Below are 20,421 nucleotides of genomic sequence, written 5' to 3' on the forward strand. Positions count from 1 at the left end.
ACGATCGTAAAACACGCTAAACAAGGGCTCAAGCACAAGCCGAAATGTACTACAGATATGTCAGATATGTGTAATGTAAAAGCGTGGTATCGAGATTTAAAGAGCAGACGATCTTTGAGAACAGGAGGCACATGATATAAGAGTGTCCTTTTTGAGCCATAACAATATTTGAAAAAACTGTTACCATTTACTAACCGTTGCAACACACAGTAGAAGCTGCTGTATTCCATTTACAATTTACATTAGTGTATTCCCGCGACCAGCCCCTTCTTAAAAATAATTCACAGCTTTAACTAAACTACAACAGCATGAACACTTTCTCTTGCAACGCATTTAATAAACCTTTCTGATCATAAAGTAACAAAAAAATATCGAAATTTAACAATTTTAATTCTAAAAATGCATGAATTTAATTTGAAAGACTAGCACGTGTTGTAAAGATTAACAGCTCTTGAACCTTTATTTAAAGAAAATTTAAACCAAGAAGTTATAAGAATATTTCTTGGTCAACCACAGCATTCTCATAATATTGTACACGTCAACAACATCAATACTATACTAATATCTTACATGTGTATGTAACTTTCTTGTAAGGCATCACGTACTCCGTGTGTAGTTTAGGTATAATAAGTGTGCTTGAGACAGAAAAGCTTCCGTCCGAAAACCAGCACTTATTCAGAAAGCGCTGCTCTTGCGAAACTCTACTTGCTCTTTTCTCACAGGATATACTTCGAACAATGGAAATGACAGATTCCATTTTTCTACAATTTCGAAGAGCGCTTGGGATGGTGCCGCACAGCCAGCTGTTAACGAAGGTGCAAGCGTACGAAATAAGTTCCCAGGTAAGGAGGAGGAGGAGGAGGAGGAGGAGGAGGAGGAATTAGTGTTTAACGTCACATCGACAACGAGATCATTAGAAATGGACTGCAAGCTTGCATTAGGAAAGTGTGGGGAAGGAAATCGGCCATGCCCTTTCAAAGGAACCAGCCCACCATTTTCCTCGAGCTAGTTAGGAAAATCGCAGATAACCTAAATCTGGATGACTGGATGCAGGTTTGAACCGTTGTCCTCCGGAATGCGAGTCCAGTGTACTAATCGCTGCGCCATTTCTCTGGATGCCAGATACATGAATGCCTGGAATACTTCTTAAGAAATGGGAGCCCACACCACGTTGTCATTGACGGCGAGTGTTCATCAGAGACAAGGGTATCGTGAGGAGTGCCCCAGGGAAGTGTGACAGGACCGCTGTTCTCTGCATACATCAATGACCTGACAGACGGGATGAGCATAAATTTGCGGCTGTTTGCTGATAACGCTGTGGTGTACGGAAAAGTGGAAGATTATAGGAGTATACAGGGATGACTTAGACCGAATTTCTATTCCGTGTGATGAATGGCAGCTAGCTTTAAATGTAGAAACTTTTAAGCTGATGTCGATGACTAGTAAAAACAATCTTGTAACGTTCGAATACAGCATTAGTAGTGTACCGTTGGACGCAGTCACGTGGATTAAACGAGCATGGAGAAGCCGAATGTTCAACGCAGTTGGTGAGTTATCCGCTGTTAGTTCAGCTGGCGAGCAGAGCTCGCAGCGAAAGACAATGGTTCCGGTCCTACAGAAAATTTTAATTACTTGAAGCTGTACAGCAGCAGTAGCACTGTTGCTGTCTGTTCTGTGAAGAACTTGATTATTCACGAGAATGCCCTTGTAATTGATTCTATTGAAATGTGTAAGTTTCTATTGGAGGAACATGTATCACCTAAATATAAAATACAGATCTGTTTATTGATATACAACTTTCATTTCACTACTTTTTATACAAATGTAGTGATTTCTGTCGCCTATTAAAATCAAGAGTAAGATAATTATACGTTATACACAACGAATCTACAGGAACCAATCAGACAGTAAAAGAAACTATTGCCATTTCTACTACTGCGTGAAGAAGTGACTCCTGAGCTCCAAGTCGCAAGCTGAAGTGGTGTCAGTCCATAACCTAATCATAAAATCCTACGACAGGAAGTTTAATACAGTCATTATATCACAGATAACATATGCAACATAATAGCATTCATCAATGAACAAGTAAGTTAAAACTAGTCAATCATTCTCATGTTCGTGAAATTTCAGTACCACTCTAGTAGCAATGGCCATTTGTGCCAATCGCTACTCTGTATTTTTGTTTGTTAAGCAGTTGCTCTTTTTTCGCTAACAGTTGCCCGTGCAATATTTATTTAGTCAACATATGACTGCAGTCCACAGTTCCTCTTATCAAATAAACTTTTAGAGCAGTCACTGTTTTGGTTCTGCGTTTGCTGTTTGTTCACACACACTAGTATAACGAGCAGGGTGTCTGAAATGTTTATTTTAGACTTCCAGTTTTCGTGTGTAGAACCAGTCTCGCCCAAGTTATTACGTGTCGAAATTAATATGTCCGAAATATAGTTATTATTTTTACCTTGTGGTAACTAACACATTCGAGCGATGTACATTGTCCGTCCACAACACTTTCAACAAATCACCAGTTACTGCAATTTGAACCGCTGTCGATGATAAGTTCGTTCTAGCTCAGTTTTATACTTTGTTTACCGATAACATGGAGTAGCTATAGTGAGTACACGACTGAAATAGTAAGATAAAATTTGACGTTTTTGAAACAGTCAAAGCTTCGTGAGGAACTGCAATTACTGACAATTGGACATTTTTCAATGAATTTAGCAGCGAATGATAATTACCAAAATTTTCGCTATAACGGTTAAACGATCATGTTTATGCTTTAAAAGACTTTTACGAAAGTGCCACTCATCCCATTCTAGCGGAAACGTTTTACATGAAGCTGTAGCTTGTCAGCGCCAACTATCACAATAAATAACGACAATATGAGTTTATATTTGGTGGTATATAGAATTCTGACTTTCAGCCTAGAGCCATCTGTATGACGGGATAAGACATCCGGAAAATGTGTTCCAGAAGCACGTTAAGAGAACTGGCAGTGAAAGGCCACGTTCCAAATTTGAGTCCCGGACTGGCACACAGTTTTAATCTCCTCCTCAGCAAACAGAAAATTTATCCTGGAAACAACCCTCTAAGCCCTGGCCAAGACGTACCTCCACAGTTACACGTTCTTCCAGCAGGACTACTCTAAGTGTGTGTGGAGGATAACTTTAGCCGCGCGGGATTAGCCGAGCGGTCTTAGGCGCTGCAGTCATGGACTGCGCAACTGGTCCCGGCGGGGGTTCGAGTCCTCCCTCGGGCATGGGTGGGTGTGTTTGACCTTAGGATACTTTAGGTTAAGTAGTGTGTAAGCTTAGGGACTGGTGACCTTAGCAGTTAAGTCCCAAAAGATTTCACACACATTCGAACATTTTTTGAAAACTTTAGTGTAGTTCGGAAAGGAGGATAGCTGTAGTGGCTAAATAAAACTCTTCAGGTAGGACCTTGCGTCATATCTGGACAACTCAGCTGGTAAGAATACTGATCGTGGAAGGCTAGCCTCTGCGTTTGAGCACTGGTTTGCTACTCAGTTTTAATATCTTCGCTCTTCTTTGTTTACTTTTAGTGAAATTTATTTTCTGAATGTTGTCTGAAAGTAATGAAACAGGGTACCAGTTCAGTTAGATACTGCCTATCTTGCCGAAAATGCACAACGAATGAAGTTTGCAGCATCGAGAATACAATTAGTCAAAGCAAAATGCAGAAAATAATACCACGAAAAATAGTCTTTAAGTGTGAAGGAAACGCATCAGGAGATTTATGGAACGAAAGGCAAAGCACGGCGTTGAAACTTGTGGGTGGAGCCTGCTGCCGGTGTGGTAGTCGCATAGCCAGAGAGAATAGTGAGGACATTTTCTGGCTTGCTTACCTTAACAACGCTTTTTTTGCAGTTGTAAGACTCTTCGCTTCCTCTAAATATCATGAAATTTTGTAGTCTCTCTCACGAGTTGTTGTTCACGTTTGCTAAGCTACGCGACTGTGCTACGAATAACCTTGAGTGGTCGTCGACACGTCAAACTACACACTCTCAAAGATGATTCAAATTGTACTTAGAGAACTTTTATCACTTTTCAGCAAACGCTAACCGCGTATAAGCCGGTTTGACTGTTGTTAACGCTATTGTAATCATTCTAGAGCATTTAGAGGAACTTTAGGTTATTCGTTTTCTGTAAAAACAACATTTATCACTTAACTTCATTCTTAACTTAGGTGTCGTTTTTATAACTCATAATTTACCACTAAAATACAGTAGCAGCATTGGCGACGCGGGCACAAATCCCGCATACAGAAATCGGTCGCCAGTCCGCAAGGAACTGAACTTGAAGAGTTGTTGAAATTATCTATGAATGATTGCAGCTTTCATTTCCAGTACTAGAATGAAATCTCACAAGTCACTTAGCATTTACCTTTTCAGTAATCAGATTCACGAAACGTTAAAAAAAAATGGCTCTGAGCACTATGCGACTTAACATCTGAGGTCATCAGTTGCCTAGAACTTAGAACCAATCAAACCTATCTAACCTAAGGACATCACACACATACATGCCCGAGGCAGGATTCGAATCTGCGACCGCGAAACTTTCAAAATACGAATGATGTTACTTATTATTGTCTAGTTGAATTTACTCTGGCTTTAAGAAACGACGTGCGTCAAACTAAAGTTCTACTGTAATAGGACCCATAGAATTTGTACTTCACCACTTTCTTATGAAATTGTACCAAACAAAAGTTTACGTTGACAGAAACCTCCTTCTTAAGTAACAAACAGTATCTTGATAGGATTCAAGCAAAGATATTCATTAAGTTCTTGTGAAAGAGTGTGACACCATTTGCAATAAATTCCCACTATATAGTTTCCCCACAAAAAAGGATCAACACACCTCCTTTCTAAAATGACATTATCAATGCAAAAACACTAGTTACAAAGTATAAAGCATTTTTGGTGCCTAAGAGTTGAGAGTATTGTACGAATGACCTTTCATAGTATTCTTAGGTCACGTATTATACAGATAGACAAAGCATGCCATACTATATAAGTCGGGGATCTATTCTTGATATAACTCAGACACAATTCTTGCCACATCCAATTTTTCTTGGAAATATCTTGCATTCAATGCTTTAATTTATATGAAGTGTCTTGCGCTGCGGAAGGGTCTAATCGTCGCCATCAGTCACAACATGCGCAACACAAAGACCTCATTCTCGTAAAGCGCACTATTATGTGTGCTTCACTCGTCCACTGCCTGTTAGCTACCGTCCGCCGCTATCATCAAGTCGCACTCCTCGACCATGGGAAAGTCTTTCAGAAAACGGAAAAGGCAAGGCCGAAGGCATACAGAACAGGCTGTGGTTAGCTTACTGCGCATTTCTCCCAAAGAAAAGATGTTACTGGCACGGAAATGACAAGGGAAAAACTAATTAGTTGAAGGCATAAGGCTTCTCTACGTCGGTGCTAAATAACAATCTTTTCTCTACAGTAAATTGTTATTTTCTCAGGAAGAAAGCATTAACATTGTTGCAAATAATTAAATGTATAACAATGTGATAATACAGTAACTTGCTAGTTGTGAAATACCTATTCATCAACCTTGTGACCTCTCCCTCACAACACAAAAGAAACAATGTTATTGTGCTGTTTAAGACTTTCCCGACGTAGTAACTACTTCATTTGTTCACGGGCGTCGCATCGGATAAAGTTGTGGAAGTTGCACATTATTTCGACGAGACAGCTGCTCGTCATCTTCAGGTGCTTACTGACGCGTTGCTGCAATGGCTCGCCAATATACATGCTGACTCGCTAGAAAAGCACGACCTCAAGGGCTTCGGTACTAACGTTATCGTGACGAATCATAGAGCACGGCCATGGGCTTCTCATTTGCGACGCGAGAAAAGTGCGGACGCAAATTGCAGTCCGACTCAGGGCAGTGTGCTGGCGCTTAATTTAAGGGTGCTTCAGTTGGATCCTTCCGGAGACGGCGACGCATTAAAAAGAAAGACATCCGCGCTCCTCAAATCCAGCCACTTTCCTGAACATCTTAAAAATCCAACTGACGCACACTTAAACTAGTCGCCAACACTCTGCCCGCGTGCGCGCTGGGTCGCAATTTACGGTCGCCACCGTTGTACGGCAGGGGGCACTGGATTTCGCCGTGCTTTATGATTCGTCCACGATGACATTATAGCCACAACCCTTAGCGCCTGCGCATTTCTAGCGAGTCAGCGTATATATTGGCGAGCCATTGCAGCAGCACGTCAGTAGGCACCTGACGATGACGAGCAGCAGTCTCGTCGAAATATTGTGCAGCTTCTACAACATTATCCGAAGCAATACCCGTGAATAAAAGAAGCAGCAGTGTATTTGTTAGCAAGTTACCAGTTTTAGCAACAACACATTTCAGAAAAGTAAGTTAACACTGCTCCGTTAGACACTGGGTATTGATGGTTACACAGCGTCATTTAAATTATTTTAAAATTTCTCGACCTCTTGTCTAAGTATTACGACGAACATTCTGCACCTCTGCTTGATATCTTGGGTAAATTTTAAAATAAATACGTAATTTTAGTTTTGAAAAAGGGATGCAATGACTCGTGTAATATGGATTTAAATCTCTTACTATCTAATATCGTATCATGTAGATTACTGGGATTCTATCTTAAGCTGAAATCATCTTCGATGTCCAGGTAGCAGCTGTGCAAGGTATGATGATTCTATTTTATTAGAAATTATTAGTTATCTGTGAAATCATTCCGATAGATTTAAATAGTCAGAATGAGTACTGCCTTGAGACGTGGTTTTTACATGTACACCTACATGTCTCTTCCCTTTCTGTACACATGTTGCGTCTCTGCTGTCATTGTAGAAATGTCGGGTCTGTTGATCTGGCGGTGAAGTCCGTGCCTGGAAACACTGAGGTCGTGGGATCGAATCCAGAAAGAAACTACGGGAATTTTGAGTCTGTATTTAATATAACCTTCATCTCTCAAAGATGTGAGGAGTCACAGGGAAGAATGACAGATGGTTCAACTCTAGGTTGACGTCTACGTCCATTTTTCTCGGTTGCATAACTGGGGTAGATTAAGGACCAACAAGTCATCGAAGTGGTGTCCAATTGAATGATCTGTACTCGGCTCTTGACCCACGCGGAATTAATTTTATAACTGTAGAGATAGTTTTGTCTCTGTATTGTAACCATCCTTTGCATTACATCTATACACTCATCTAGAAATACACATTACATACGTATATATGAAAGTATTATGCTGACAACCGCAAACAGACCAATTTACGATATATTCTGCAAATGATCTACGGTATTTAATTAATAATGCAACTATTGTGGACATGAACCAAGTTTGTAAGTTTAGGTATCATAATTGATCGTGTATTAAGTTAAACTGATAAACTGTCATGTCGTCTTAACTCATACTCAAAAAGAATCTAAGGCAAACACCCAGATATGTGAATGTTCCTGGTAAGTACAGAAACACATTAGATCTGGGTGTTTCGTATCCATGCAAGAAATTGGCGGTTTTTATTTAACGTTTCTTAACCAGTTTACTTCCCTTTAGATGCTAACCTAAGGAAATTTATTTATTGAGACTCCTGTGATTTTGCCGTGAATATTATTTACCAACAAAAGTTCTAATCTTATGTTTGTACAGAAAGCGAACGGTGGTATCGTGATGGTGGCCTTCTACCCTCACTTCGTGAGCTGCAGCGAGACGGCATCGCTGCATGACGTAGCAGGTAAGCTTCTCCCAGAGACACTTCATTTTCGACAAACATAAGAAACTTATGTTCATGTCGATCATGAAACACTTTCTAGTGTGACTAGTGATGCAAGTTGTAGACGATCCTTACGTACTGCACTTAGTAAATGGTGATATCAGCGTTAATGAAACGCTGATGTGAAGAGCCACTAAGTTCCTTAACTTTCCGCAGTAGTGAGAGCCATCGAGCGGTGCCAGAGACACAGTAGGTTGGGCAGGCAATAAGGCAGAAGAGTTGCCTCTTGCAATTATTGTTTATGTGCTGAAAGAAATTAAACTCCATCCGAACAGGCCTCGGAAGGCCTAACGGTACCGACTGACCGCTGTCTCATCCTATGAGTTCTGGATGCGAATGTGGAGGGACATATGGTCAGCACACCGCTCTGTCGGCTGTCGTCAGTTTTCGTCACCGTACGCGGTATTTCTCAGTCAAGCAGCTCCTCAGTTGGCCTCACAAGGGCTGAGTGCACCCCACTTGCCTACAGCGCTCGGCAGACCCCGACGGTCAGCCATGCAAGTGGTAGCCAAGCCCCACAGCACTTAACTTCGGTAATTTTATGGAAACTGTTGTTACCACTGCGACAAGGCCGTAGGCACATTTGCATGTGGAAGGAAAAATGAAAACGAGACTGATTCTAAAACATGTTATAGGTTCAGGTGCTAAAATATGGAAACAACAATACGTTCATTTACTTCATTGCACTTTACTGCCCATTGCTCGGTGCAACGACAATGTGTCGATTGTACTCCACTGTACTTTATTGTCCATTTCTCGAGTGCCATGGGCTTACAGTAACTGTACAAATTATGATTAAAGTCGAATATTTACGTGAAATAACTCTTATACAGCTTAACTGGTTAGGTTCCATGTAGGTCCTGTACGTAATAAATGTTTGTATCACACCTGCAATAGCGGGAAGATCATGACAGTCGACGCAAGATAACGCATTGTTTTGACCTTGGTCTTCAGTTTAGATAAATAAGTCACACTATCATAAAAATTGTAGTCTAATGTTATAGTTTGGAAGTAGTTCCGTTGTAAATCGTTCAATTTCGTCTCTTTTCCAGCAAACACAGCGAGTATATCACTTCATGACGTTTGTATGATATGCCATTAACAGTTCCTGTTTGGTGTCAGATGGTACGCTTGAGCGAGAAAGAAACAGATATATGTTATTGAATATTACGCTACTGTGTCTTAACTATAAACTTGCTCCAATATCTGAGCGCTGAAACTTCCGCATCCGGGACAGGGGGAGGCGAGTCAGCCAGGGGTGGACTCCACCTCGCGGATCAACGACATGGGCTCTGGTGAGCCGGCCAACCTGGATAAAGTTTTTAAGCGGTATTCTGTATCTAAATAGCTAAATACCGGGCTACTACCCACGTTCCATGTCAGATACACAATATGCAAACATTTATAAAATGTTATATTACGTGAGTACGAGTTGACACTAGACGCTGACAGATGAGACACACAAATTCCTTCCAGAGAGGAGTGGTGAGATAATGAAGAACATCTGGCCTCCAAATGCTACCAACGGTGCCGAAACGAATAACAAAGCAGACCATGTAGAGAAACGACAAAAGAGAGAAGGAAATTCAAGAATTATGTCTAAACTTTTATTCTGTAATTTTTGTACGTATCTTTCTTCGTTAATGGAGCTTGTACGATGAATATCATTCTAGAAGTATTCATGTTTCTTATAAATTCATGCTGATTCTAAGTGTTCAAGGAAACCAAACAGCGAAGGTCATCAGTCTGCTACTTCCCGAATCCTCCATCCCTCCAGGAGAAAAAAAACAGAGAACCCAGCTCGACTGTGTACAGAGTAAATTCAGTATGAAAGGGTGAGGGAGCGTTCCAAGTCTTTGCGTAGCGTGTGTCTGAGGCGGAACATGGGAACCAGCCTGGTATACACCTATTGAGATGCGGAAAGCCACCTTAACAGCAGGTCCAGGGTGGCTGGCATACCGAACCACGTCTTTAATCCTCCGGATGGATTTGATCCGAAGCCGGTATACTTCCATGTCCCAGACGCGGTCGCGGTAGCACTCGCGACTGCCAGGACAGGTCTAAAAACTGACTTTCAGATTGTGTATAGGAAGTGTGAATGATATCAGTTTCTTGTGGAACACTGCGAATAAGTCATAAAACGTAAATTTTCACTTTTATCTGCTTTGTAATTTTGTTCAACACATTTTAAGGTGATAAATAGGAGAATAGTTTTAGTTATTACATCGATGTCCTCCTGTTACGTAGAAAACCGAATGTAAATATGTAATGAAATGAAGTAAAAGAAATGTAACACATCATTTGCAGGTTAGAATTTACATATTAGTCTATTGGTCAAAACAGCAAACAGACACTATCATGTGAATTTTTTACTTTCTTTGTATACACAATATGGCCTGCTTCACACATTTCCCTACAATGGAAAGACTCATTATGAAGCATGACAAAAATTCTGCTAAATTTCCCTAAAGTCGTGGTAGCAGCCCTTGCATTGTATATTGGCGGAATTAAGTACCTGTCACAATGATTCCAATACCTTTTGTTTTGCCTTATTGCTGTTTCTTTTACTCCTTGCAAAGAAAGCTAATAAGAATCATCGTCTTAACTGTTATAATACTCGCAGTAGCTCCAGTGTGAATGTCACTTCCCGCCTCTGTGTGCAGCTCACATCGTGCATATACGAGAGGTAGCTGGAGTGGACCACGTCGGCCTCGGAGCTGGTTTCGACGGAATTAACATGTGAGTACCCTAATGTAGGAAAATCCTTCGCATCACACACATACACATATCTAGTTACATCATTTGTACAATGTCTAAGCGCTGCTGTACAATTACAAATGAAACACATTGTGAGAAATCTCACAAAACAAAAGAGCGTACGTATTTCCTGCCACTCTTCACTCCTGTACGTGATTACTGTATGACTAGTATAGATGGCAGCCAAGTGCAAATAACTTGCGGAGGGTAGTTAAGTGCCTTGGGTGGAAAATAAGTCTTGGAATTAATTATCTGTAAGGTACATCGCTCCCCTCTCCCCCTCCCCTCGCTCTCCCCTCCTCCCCTGGCCAGCGGTTGGGTGGCTTGCTTGCCTCAGCGTTACTGGACTGCGGTACCTTACGTGGAGCCGCAACTGGGGATACCTGTTGAGGGGCCAGACAAACATATGGTTCCTGAAGACGGACAGCAGCCTTTCCAATAGTTGCAGGGACAGCAGTGCGGATGATTGACTGACCTGATTTTGTAACATGAACCAACAAGGCCTTGCTGTGCTGGTACTGCGAACGGCTGGGGGCAAGGGGAAACTACAGCTGCAATTTTTCCCGAGGGCATACAGCTTTCTTATGGTTAAATAATATATACCTCGTCTTGGGATTAAATATTCCGGAGGTAAAGTAGTACCCCATTCAGATCTCAGGACGGGGAATTACCAGGATGATGCCGTCATCGGGAGAAACAAAAGGGGCATTCTACGGATCGGAGAGTGAAATATTAGAGCCCTTAATCTGACGGGAGTGTTAGAAAATTTAAAAAAAAGAATAGGTAGGTTGAAGTTACATATAGTGGGAATTAGTAAATTTCGGTGGCAGAAGGAGCAGGACTTCTGCTCAGGAGAATACAGGGTTACAAACACAAAGTCAAGTAGGGGTAGTGCAGAGGTGGGTTCAATAATGAATGAGAAAACATGAATGCGGGTAAGCTACTTTGAACAGTGTAATGAACGCATTATCGTAATGGAATAAATGGAAATGAGCGTTTGGCGTCGGTCGGGAGGCCCCTTACGGGGCAGGTCCGGCCGCCTTGGTGCAGGTCTTATTACATTCGACGCCACATTGGGCGACCTGTGCTGCGGATGGGGATCAAATGATGATGAAGACAACACAACACCCAGTCCCTGTGCGGAGAGAATCCCCGACCCAGCCGAGAATCGACCCTGGGCCAATAGGACGGCACTCCGTCACGCTGACCACTCAGCTATTGGGGCGGACATCATAATAAAGATAGACACGAAGTCCAGGTCTACCACAGTAGTACAGATTTATATGCCAAATAGCTCCGCAGATGATGAAGAGATTCAAGAAATGTATGATGAGATAAAAAATTATTCAGATAAAGAAGACGAAAATTTAATTATGTTGAGAGACTGGAATTCGAAAAGGAAGACAAGGAAAAATAGTAGGTGAATATGGACTTCCGGAAAAGAATGAAAGAGGAAGCCATCTGGTCGAATTTTGCATAGAGCATATTTTAACCATTATTAACACTTGGTTTCAGAATTATAAAACAAGACTGTATACGTAGAAGAGACCTGGAGACTCCGGAAGGTTTCAGATTGATTATGTAATGGTCAGACAGAGATTTAGGAACGAGATTAAACTGTAAGACATTTCTAAGGGCAAATGTGGAATCTGACCACAATTTATTGATTATGCGCTGTAGATTAAAACTCATGAACCTGGAAAAAGGTAGGAAATTAAGAAGACGGGGCTTGTATAAGTTAAAGGAACCAAAGGTTGTTGAGTGTTTCAGAAACAGGATTAGGTAACAGGTGACTGGAATAGCGTTCAAATGGTTCAAATGACTCTGAGCACTATGTGACTTAACTGATATGGTCATCAGTCCCCCAGAACTTAGAACTACTTAAACCTAACTAACCTAAGGACATCACACACATCCATGCCCGAGGCAGGATGAGTAACTAGTTCGTTCTGTGATTTCTGTAGTACTTGCATCCCAATACTCGAAACCGTCGATTCTTTTCACATTTTTACATTTATCTATATATCTAGAACGTCATCCGCATAAAAGGGTCTTTTAACAAGAAAAGAGAGTTTTCGGTTCTGTAGAGAAACAGAAATTTCAAATCATTTTTTTTTTTTTGTACATAAGGCATCGTTTGTATTAGTGAAAACTGTCACGGATGAATGTATACGTTTGTAGAAGCAAAATTGTTACGGTAGAGGAAGATCCACAGTCTAGCCACTTGCTAAATAATATCAAGCCACCATTGACTTCAGTACGAAATACTCTGTTATCCTCGATGCCACAAATGTATAAGATGAAGTCTTAACCGAATTGGGCTGAAGTTTGACCCATGTTTGATGGCCATAGAACGACATAGAGGCGTGATCGGACACAGACACGTCTTTCTGCTAGTGTTAAGCTGACACCTAACACTCTGATATCATCCAGAAACACTTAGTCGAGGATTCACAACTTGCCCTCCAAGATCTTCATCTCAGTCTTCTAGATTCTTCCTCCTGGCGTCATCTCAGAAATATGGTTGAAGAACGTGGACCGTGAATTGTACAGAGGATATTTGAAATAATTCGTATTTCACTGCTTAGACGAGTACATTATTTCAAACGTTCATTCTATCGGCCGTCTCCGAGTTTCCGCGGCGCCTGACGAAGTCTCACTCGCGGCACCGCACTCCTAGCGCCGTGTTCTGGGTGAGACATATCAAGCGACGCACTGCTCCCTGATGTTTCTTGGTGGACCGGAATTATTTGCATCCATCTCTGTTATATACAATTAGGCTGAATTGATGCCCCGTCGCAAAACAATTAGTGTCAAAAGATTTTCATATCCGACCACTGAACGGGAAAATTAGCGCCGGCGAACAGTTGCTACATCGTCTGCAACAGGTTTATAACGTATGATTCATGAAGAACTGGATAGCAGTCTAAAGTTAAAAGAGAGACAACACACACAAGTACTGGAACAAATCGGATTTATTGTCTCCTTTAGACCTCACTACGTCAGCCTCGTTGTCATCGAACAGGACGTCCAACTACCATATCTCTCCATGTTCTAATATGGAACATCTATCGACTTAGCAGAAGTCACTCCCAACCTCACAAAAATCGGAAAACCATCTCTACTCATCACCGAATATCGACTCCAAACTCTCAACACTTTTAAAACCCCGGTTCCACCCCACAAGACCGACGACTACCGTCCTACCCAGTGGCAGTTGGATAATGTTTTCCAGACACAAGAGTCGAATCATTTGGGCGTCCCCCCTTTCCCCACCCCTCCCCCACACCCGTTACGACGACACTACTAGTTTTTCCTTAGGCTGTATGTAAGACATTTAAAATGATACGAGGAGCGTTCAATAAGTAATGTAACACATTTTTTCTGACAGCAGGTTTGTGTTATACAGGATTGCAATACACCATATTATTTCCCACTCTTTTGGCAATGAAACCCCATTTCTCGACGTAATCTCCTTGAATGCACGGCCTTACACTACATGACTGGAAGACTCACTTGATACTACACTACTGGCCATTAAAATTGATACACCACGAAGATGACGTGCTACAGACGCGAAATTTAAACGACAGGAAGAAGATGCTGTGATATGCAAATGATTAGCCTTTCAGAGCATTCAAAGAAGGTTGGCGCCGGTGGCGACACCTACAACGTGGTGACATGAGGAAAGTTTCCAACCGATTTCTCATATTCAAACAGCAGTTGACCGGCGTTGCCTGGTGAAACGTTGTTGTGATGCCTCGTATAAGGAGGAGAAATGCGTACCATCACGTTTCCGACTTTGATAAAGGTCGGATTGTTAAAAAAAAAAAATGGTTCAAATGGCTCTGAGCACTATGCGACTTAACGTCTGAGGTCATTAGTCGCCTAGAACTTAGAACTAATTAAACCTAACTAACCTAAGGACTTCACATACGTCCATGCCCGAGGCAGGATTCGAATCTGCGACCGTAGCGGTCGCTCGGCTCCAGACTGTAGCGCCCAGAACCGCACGGCCACTCCGACCGGCGGTTGGATTGTAACCTATCGCGATTGCGGTTCGTCGTATCACGACATTGCTGCTCGCGTTGGTCGAGATCCAATGACTGTTAACAGAATATGGAATCGGTGGGTTCAGGAGGGTAATACGGAACGCCGTGCTAACTCCATCAGCCTCGTATCACTAGCAGTCGAGATGACAGGCATCTTATCCGCACGGCTGTAACGGATCGTGCAGCCACGTCTCGATCCCTGAGTCAACAGATGGGGACGTTTGCAAGACAACAACCATCCGCACGAACAGTTCGACGACGTTTGCAGCAGCATGGACTATCAGCTCGGAGACCATGGCTGCGGTTACCCTTGACGCTGCATCGCAGACAGGAGCGCCTGCGATGGTGTACTCAACGACGAACCTGGGTGCACGAATGGCAAAACGTCATTTTTTTGGATCAATCCAGGTTCCGTTTACAGCAACATGATGCTTGCATCCGTGTTTGGCAATATCGTGGTGAACTCACATTGGAAGCGCGTATTCCTAATCGCCATACTGGCGTATCACCCGGCGTGATGGTATGGGGTGCCATTGGTTACACGTCTCGGACACCTCTTGTTCGCATTGACGGCACTATGAACAGTGTACGTTACATTTCAGATGTGTTACGACCCGTGGCTCTAGCCTTCATTCGATCCCTGCGAAACCCTACCTTTCAGCAGGATAATGCACGACCGCATGTTGCATGCAGGTCCTGTACGGGCCTTTCTGGGCATAGAAAATGTTCGACTGCTGTCCTGGCCGGCACATTCTCCAGATCTCTCACCAAATGTAAACGTCTGGTCAATGGTGGCCGACCAACAGGCTCGTCACAATACGCCAGTCACTTCTCTTGATGAACTGTGGTATCGTGTTGAAGCTGCATAGGCAGCTATTCCTGTGCACGCCATCCAAGCTCTGTCTGACTCAATGCCCAGGCGTATCAAGGCCGTTATTACGGCCAGAGGTGATTGTTCTGGGTACTGATTTCTCAGGATCTATGCACCGAAATTGTGTGAAAATGTAATCACATGTCAGTTTTAGTGTAATATATCTGTCCAATGAATACCCGTTTATCATCTGCATTTCTCCATGGTGTAGCAATTTTAATGGCCAGTAGTGTACTATTGGTCGCCGTCGGAGACATGTCTTCCTGAAAGGTAACCTCCCCATCATCCACATGCTACTCCCCTGGGGGTGCATCCTTTATTAGGCCAAACAGAAGGAAGTCGGAAGGTGCGTAGGCGACGACGAACGCAGCGGGCACACACCTTTCATATCCCAACTGGTGGGAAAAAGAGTCAGCAGTGACAACAGAGAGGTCCAGATGGGCATCGAGGTGTCTGATTTTGATCCATCGATCGCCTCGAGTAAAAGTGTCGGCACGTTCCAACACTGCGGGAGTCGCAGCTGTGTGCGGCCGGCGAGCAGACGGGTGACTGGACAGGCTTGTGCGACATTTTTGCAGTGGTGAGAGACACCTGACCGTGCTTTTGTTAACTGCCAAGTCTCTGTGGGCTTTCTGCAAGTCCCTATGAATATCTGCAATGCCCTGGATTTCCGCAAAAAGAAACTCGATGACAGCTGTCTGGTTGGAACGCATCTCCATTACAGACTCCATTTTGAAGGCTACACAAAGCGCCTCCACCCATCGGAACTTCATAAAACTACAGGCGCTACAGCAGGAATATTCCACGACGTCCCACATCAAATTCCGTGATTTTGCAATCGAAATTGACCGACAAAATAAATGTTTTCCATTACTTTTCGAACTTTTGTTGTTAGTGACTGTAGGGATCGTAGAAGTGGGTTGATCTTTCTTTCAAAGTAAGTACTACGTAGATGTTGACCTGAAATAGAAATATATTTCTTAATCATATTCCAGGGCTAAATATTAATGTTAATGATTAATGGAAACCATGTCAGCTCTTACTATTAGATATTTATTGTGTTACGGTAGGTATCGTTCGCTGAACGTCTTAAAATTGTGGAGTTGTGCTATGGTAACAACGTAAATGGCGTGCTTGTGTTATGTTAAAGACCGAATCCAAAAAGCACTTGTCGTAAACATTCTGCCGACCGTTTGGCAAAAGTATAGCGAGAAGACACGGCATGCTGCATATAGTTCACTGCCGTGTATACTGCAGCAAGTCGCGTCTGCTGGCCATACTTTCACGGTCGGCACGAAATCGGTGGTAACACAATAAATCTGAATAATAAAGCTCAAGTGGTTTCAATTAATGATTAATTTTACTACCAGATGTGGTACTCAGCGTGATCAAGACTATTTATAAATAAAAAAAGAAGAAAACGTTTCCACGTAAGGTAATTCCTGACAGCTATAGTGAATGCATAACGTACTTTGTTGCTCTAGCGTCAATAAAACAAGTATTATTTATTAATGTGAGTGGAAAGGAAAAACATGAAGTTTGTTTGTTTAATATTGGAAATTTTTACATCTGTAATTTACAAATAGTTTCACTTTATATGTGAAAAACTGGACAGAAACTTGAAGAAGAGTAATTTAGTTTTGTATTGACTTGTTAAATATAACACATTGTTTACCATTGACGGTGGTATGTTACATAGGACGAAAATTCACTAGTAAATAGTTAAATTTCAGAACAAATTATCATGAATCTTATTGAAAATTGATAAACACAGTCAAAAATTTTATTTAGGCAAATGAAAAGGAAAACAAAATTTCTTGTGGGATACAGGAGTGAAGTATTCTAAAAATAAAGGCGTTTGAGTACAACAAAAGGCACACAAATTGTTACATGTAATTTCTTGTTAACGAAGGCTTTGGGCAATATTTAATCGCACTTACATGGCGATATAATAAAAAAGTTTATTGTTCTGGTCTGTAGACACTCGCTGTCTTCTGAGAATCATACTCAAGCTGCTGACACAAAACAGAAACACGAAAGAATAATTCTAGTACGTCCACACGTCTGCCTGTTCCACCTTCATATACCGCTTGCAGGTGGCACTACTGGTGCCCGTGAGGTGCGGCTGCGCTGAAATGCTAGTCATGTGCACCTCTCATCACCAAAAGTACATGCTGCGAATTTCACCTGATTTCGATACTTGCTTCAGGGTGCTGCATTCTGGGTGTTCACCAGTGTATTTACAGTAAGGTATTTCTTCCTACCAGTCCTCTCAGAATTTGATTTTTTGAAGAGTGTTACGGACAGTGGCAATGCTGTGGAAATTATTTCCACATGAAGACAGCAGTTTCAAGCCAGGCCACTATCTAGTAGTACTACCTGAATTGCAAATAAAAAATTTACACCAGCAAAACTCTTCTACGGCTACTGGCCGGATCACAGTCGATGGTCAACCTCAAACTATAGAAACTTCTACAATGACACTGCTATTCTGCAGGAGATTTTGCCACCTACTCTTGGAAATGAAATAGTTGAAAGTGAGGAAAGAAAGACAGAGGCGCAACAGAGAACCCATCGACTGCACGGACATCACCCGCAGCCGGAATGACTGTAGTCAAGGATGATTTTCGTTACAACGTTGATGGTACTTGGAAGCGCTGCTGAAAAAGCTAAATGCAAATGTGTAGGACTACAACGTACGTTCCCCCTAGCTGGAAGAGAGTTTCTGAATCTTTATTTCCTGGCCATGATGAGGAATGGAAAATTAGTAATAAAAGTGAAACTGGAGAAAAGTCTGACAGTTTAAAAGATGGAACTGGAAGTAAACGGGGGAGTTTATGACGGTTTGAAGATCGCAGAGCACACGGAACTGTGAAAATGAATCGGGTGTAAATTCTGGTGATTCATGATTTGAAAGCAGACCACCACCAACAGATCGTTCTCAATATCGAGGCAAAACACAGCTTTTAGAACTAATGGAGGATTATGCAGGTAATCTGGGTGAAGAGACTAAATGAAAAATTGTAAATAGGAGATCGTGCAATTTCCTACATACACTAAGGCCAAATGACCATTTAGCTGCTATTTTTATTATAATCATACTATTACAGGTGAGTAAACTCACTTGAAATGCTATTTCCATACTGTACATGCAGTGTGTTGTTTAACGGTCTGGACAATCGCAGATGGCGAAAATGCGTGGCTTGATGGACAAATTAATAAGTACATGAATAGTAAGTTAATTTCACTTTTAACGAGAAGTGTGCTGTTTGAATGAATAATGTTTTCATACTTGTTCTTTGTGTAAGTTTGATAATAAGTAACACCCCCAAAATTTATTTGTAAGGGATCCCCGAAACCTTAGTTAAGCCACGGTAACTTGATGTCTAAATTTAAGACCATTTATATGGCGACTTAATCGAAAAGTTTACATTGCTAATGTTTGTGTACCAGCTGTAATACATGTGTACCCGTCAGGACACTATTTCATATAAAAATTCGTGGTGGCTTGTAAGACCACACTTGTAGGTACCTCGCCAAAGCCTTCTTTTCGGGCCAATATTCACTGGAAAGTTTTTACTGTTGTGGTAGACATTTTCACACTTGGCACCCTTCGCTATTAATTGTGATACACTCAATAAAAAAGGAAAATTTCTCATATTCAACTGTTATACCGTGTGTATCATTATTTACTTGGATTACCGAAAGAACAGACATTAATGACGATTGACACCCGTCCGAAATTAGATCCAAATAAATTCGCTGATTGTGAATATGTTGGTACCAGCTGTGTTAAGTATGGATACACCACCTGTTAGTGTCACATGAAAATGTTTGCAGGACCGGGATTCTAACCAGGATTTCCCACTTATCGCCAGCAGTCGCCTAAATCATTTCAGCTACCTGTTCACACCTCGAGGATTGGCCTCAATTTCCTTACATCCCACTGTCATAGTCCCCTATATTCATCACTTAATGCTCGCAACTTTACATTTTATTCAAGCACGAGTGAGTACGATGTTATGAGGAAACCAGAGCCACGATGCTATCGTCTTGCGTCATGGGCTTCGATTCTTCACTGCCTCTTTCTCACCGGTCGTCGTATAGAGACTAAAGCTGCGAGCATTAAGAGGTGAGTGCACAGTTCTGCGGCACAGGGATATAAAAAGATGTGACACTGAAGTCTTGTTCAGGTCGGGAGACGAGAACAGATAGCCAAAATGGTTAACGCTACCACTCGCGATAAGAGGAAAATCCGCTTTCGAGTCCCGGTCCGCGACAAATCTCCACAAGCCACGAATAAATAGGTAGTATATTTATACCTAACAGAACTGATGCCGAGATTTTAGCTGTGTGTGAGTTCATTTCGAATGAATCTTTTTTGTTTGGAGACTTGTTGGCGACGTTTAACATACGTGAATGCAGCACTTCAGCTCATAGTCCTTCACCAATTTTGCAGCACGCCACAGGGCCTGGAGGACGTGTCGCGGTACCCGCACCTGCTGGCGGAGCTGATGGCGAGGGGCGGCTGGACCGAGGCCGACCTCCAGAAGCTGGCCGGCAGGAACCTCATCAGGGTCTTCCGGGAGGTGGAGCGCGTGAGTAGCGAGTAGCCGGCTGCACGCAGCTCACACAAGGACTTTATTTTTTGTCATCAGTTCTCTGGTCGCATTGATGAAGCGAGCCGACGTTCCCTCCCCACTGCCAAACTCTGTGTGCCAGAGTGACACCTACAATCAGACTGCTAAAGTATTTGTGTCGTGTACCCGGTGTTCACAAAAAGTGTCGCATATTGCCACAGGAGGTAGTATTGGTGGAAACTAGAAGGAAACTTCCCATAGCTGTACGTGCGGAAACCAATATGTTATGATGAGTAATGTGGAAGCCTCGTAATAGATGGTATAGGCAACCACAACAAATGTAGTAGTAAGTTACCACAAAGTGCAAGTGTAGCTACATAC

At 42.2% G+C, this 20,421-nt stretch overlaps 1 protein-coding gene across 1 annotated transcript in view; it reads left to right on the forward strand.

Moving 5' to 3' along the window:
* The window catches only part of LOC124622885 (dipeptidase 1-like), a 99,962-nt gene that overhangs the window by 71,907 nt on the left and 7,634 nt on the right, over positions 1-20,421 (forward strand). Inside the window, exons 7-9 of the mRNA XM_047148677.1 lie at positions 7,657-7,741; positions 10,444-10,519; positions 19,920-20,058. Coding sequence (XP_047004633.1) covers positions 7,657-7,741; positions 10,444-10,519; positions 19,920-20,058 — 300 coding nt within the window. The remainder of the gene's footprint in view (positions 1-7,656; positions 7,742-10,443; positions 10,520-19,919; positions 20,059-20,421) is intronic.

Source organism: Schistocerca americana, chromosome 7 (genome assembly GCF_021461395.2).
Source record: "Schistocerca americana isolate TAMUIC-IGC-003095 chromosome 7, iqSchAmer2.1, whole genome shotgun sequence".
In the NCBI taxonomy this organism is placed as follows: domain Eukaryota; kingdom Metazoa; phylum Arthropoda; class Insecta; order Orthoptera; family Acrididae; genus Schistocerca; species Schistocerca americana.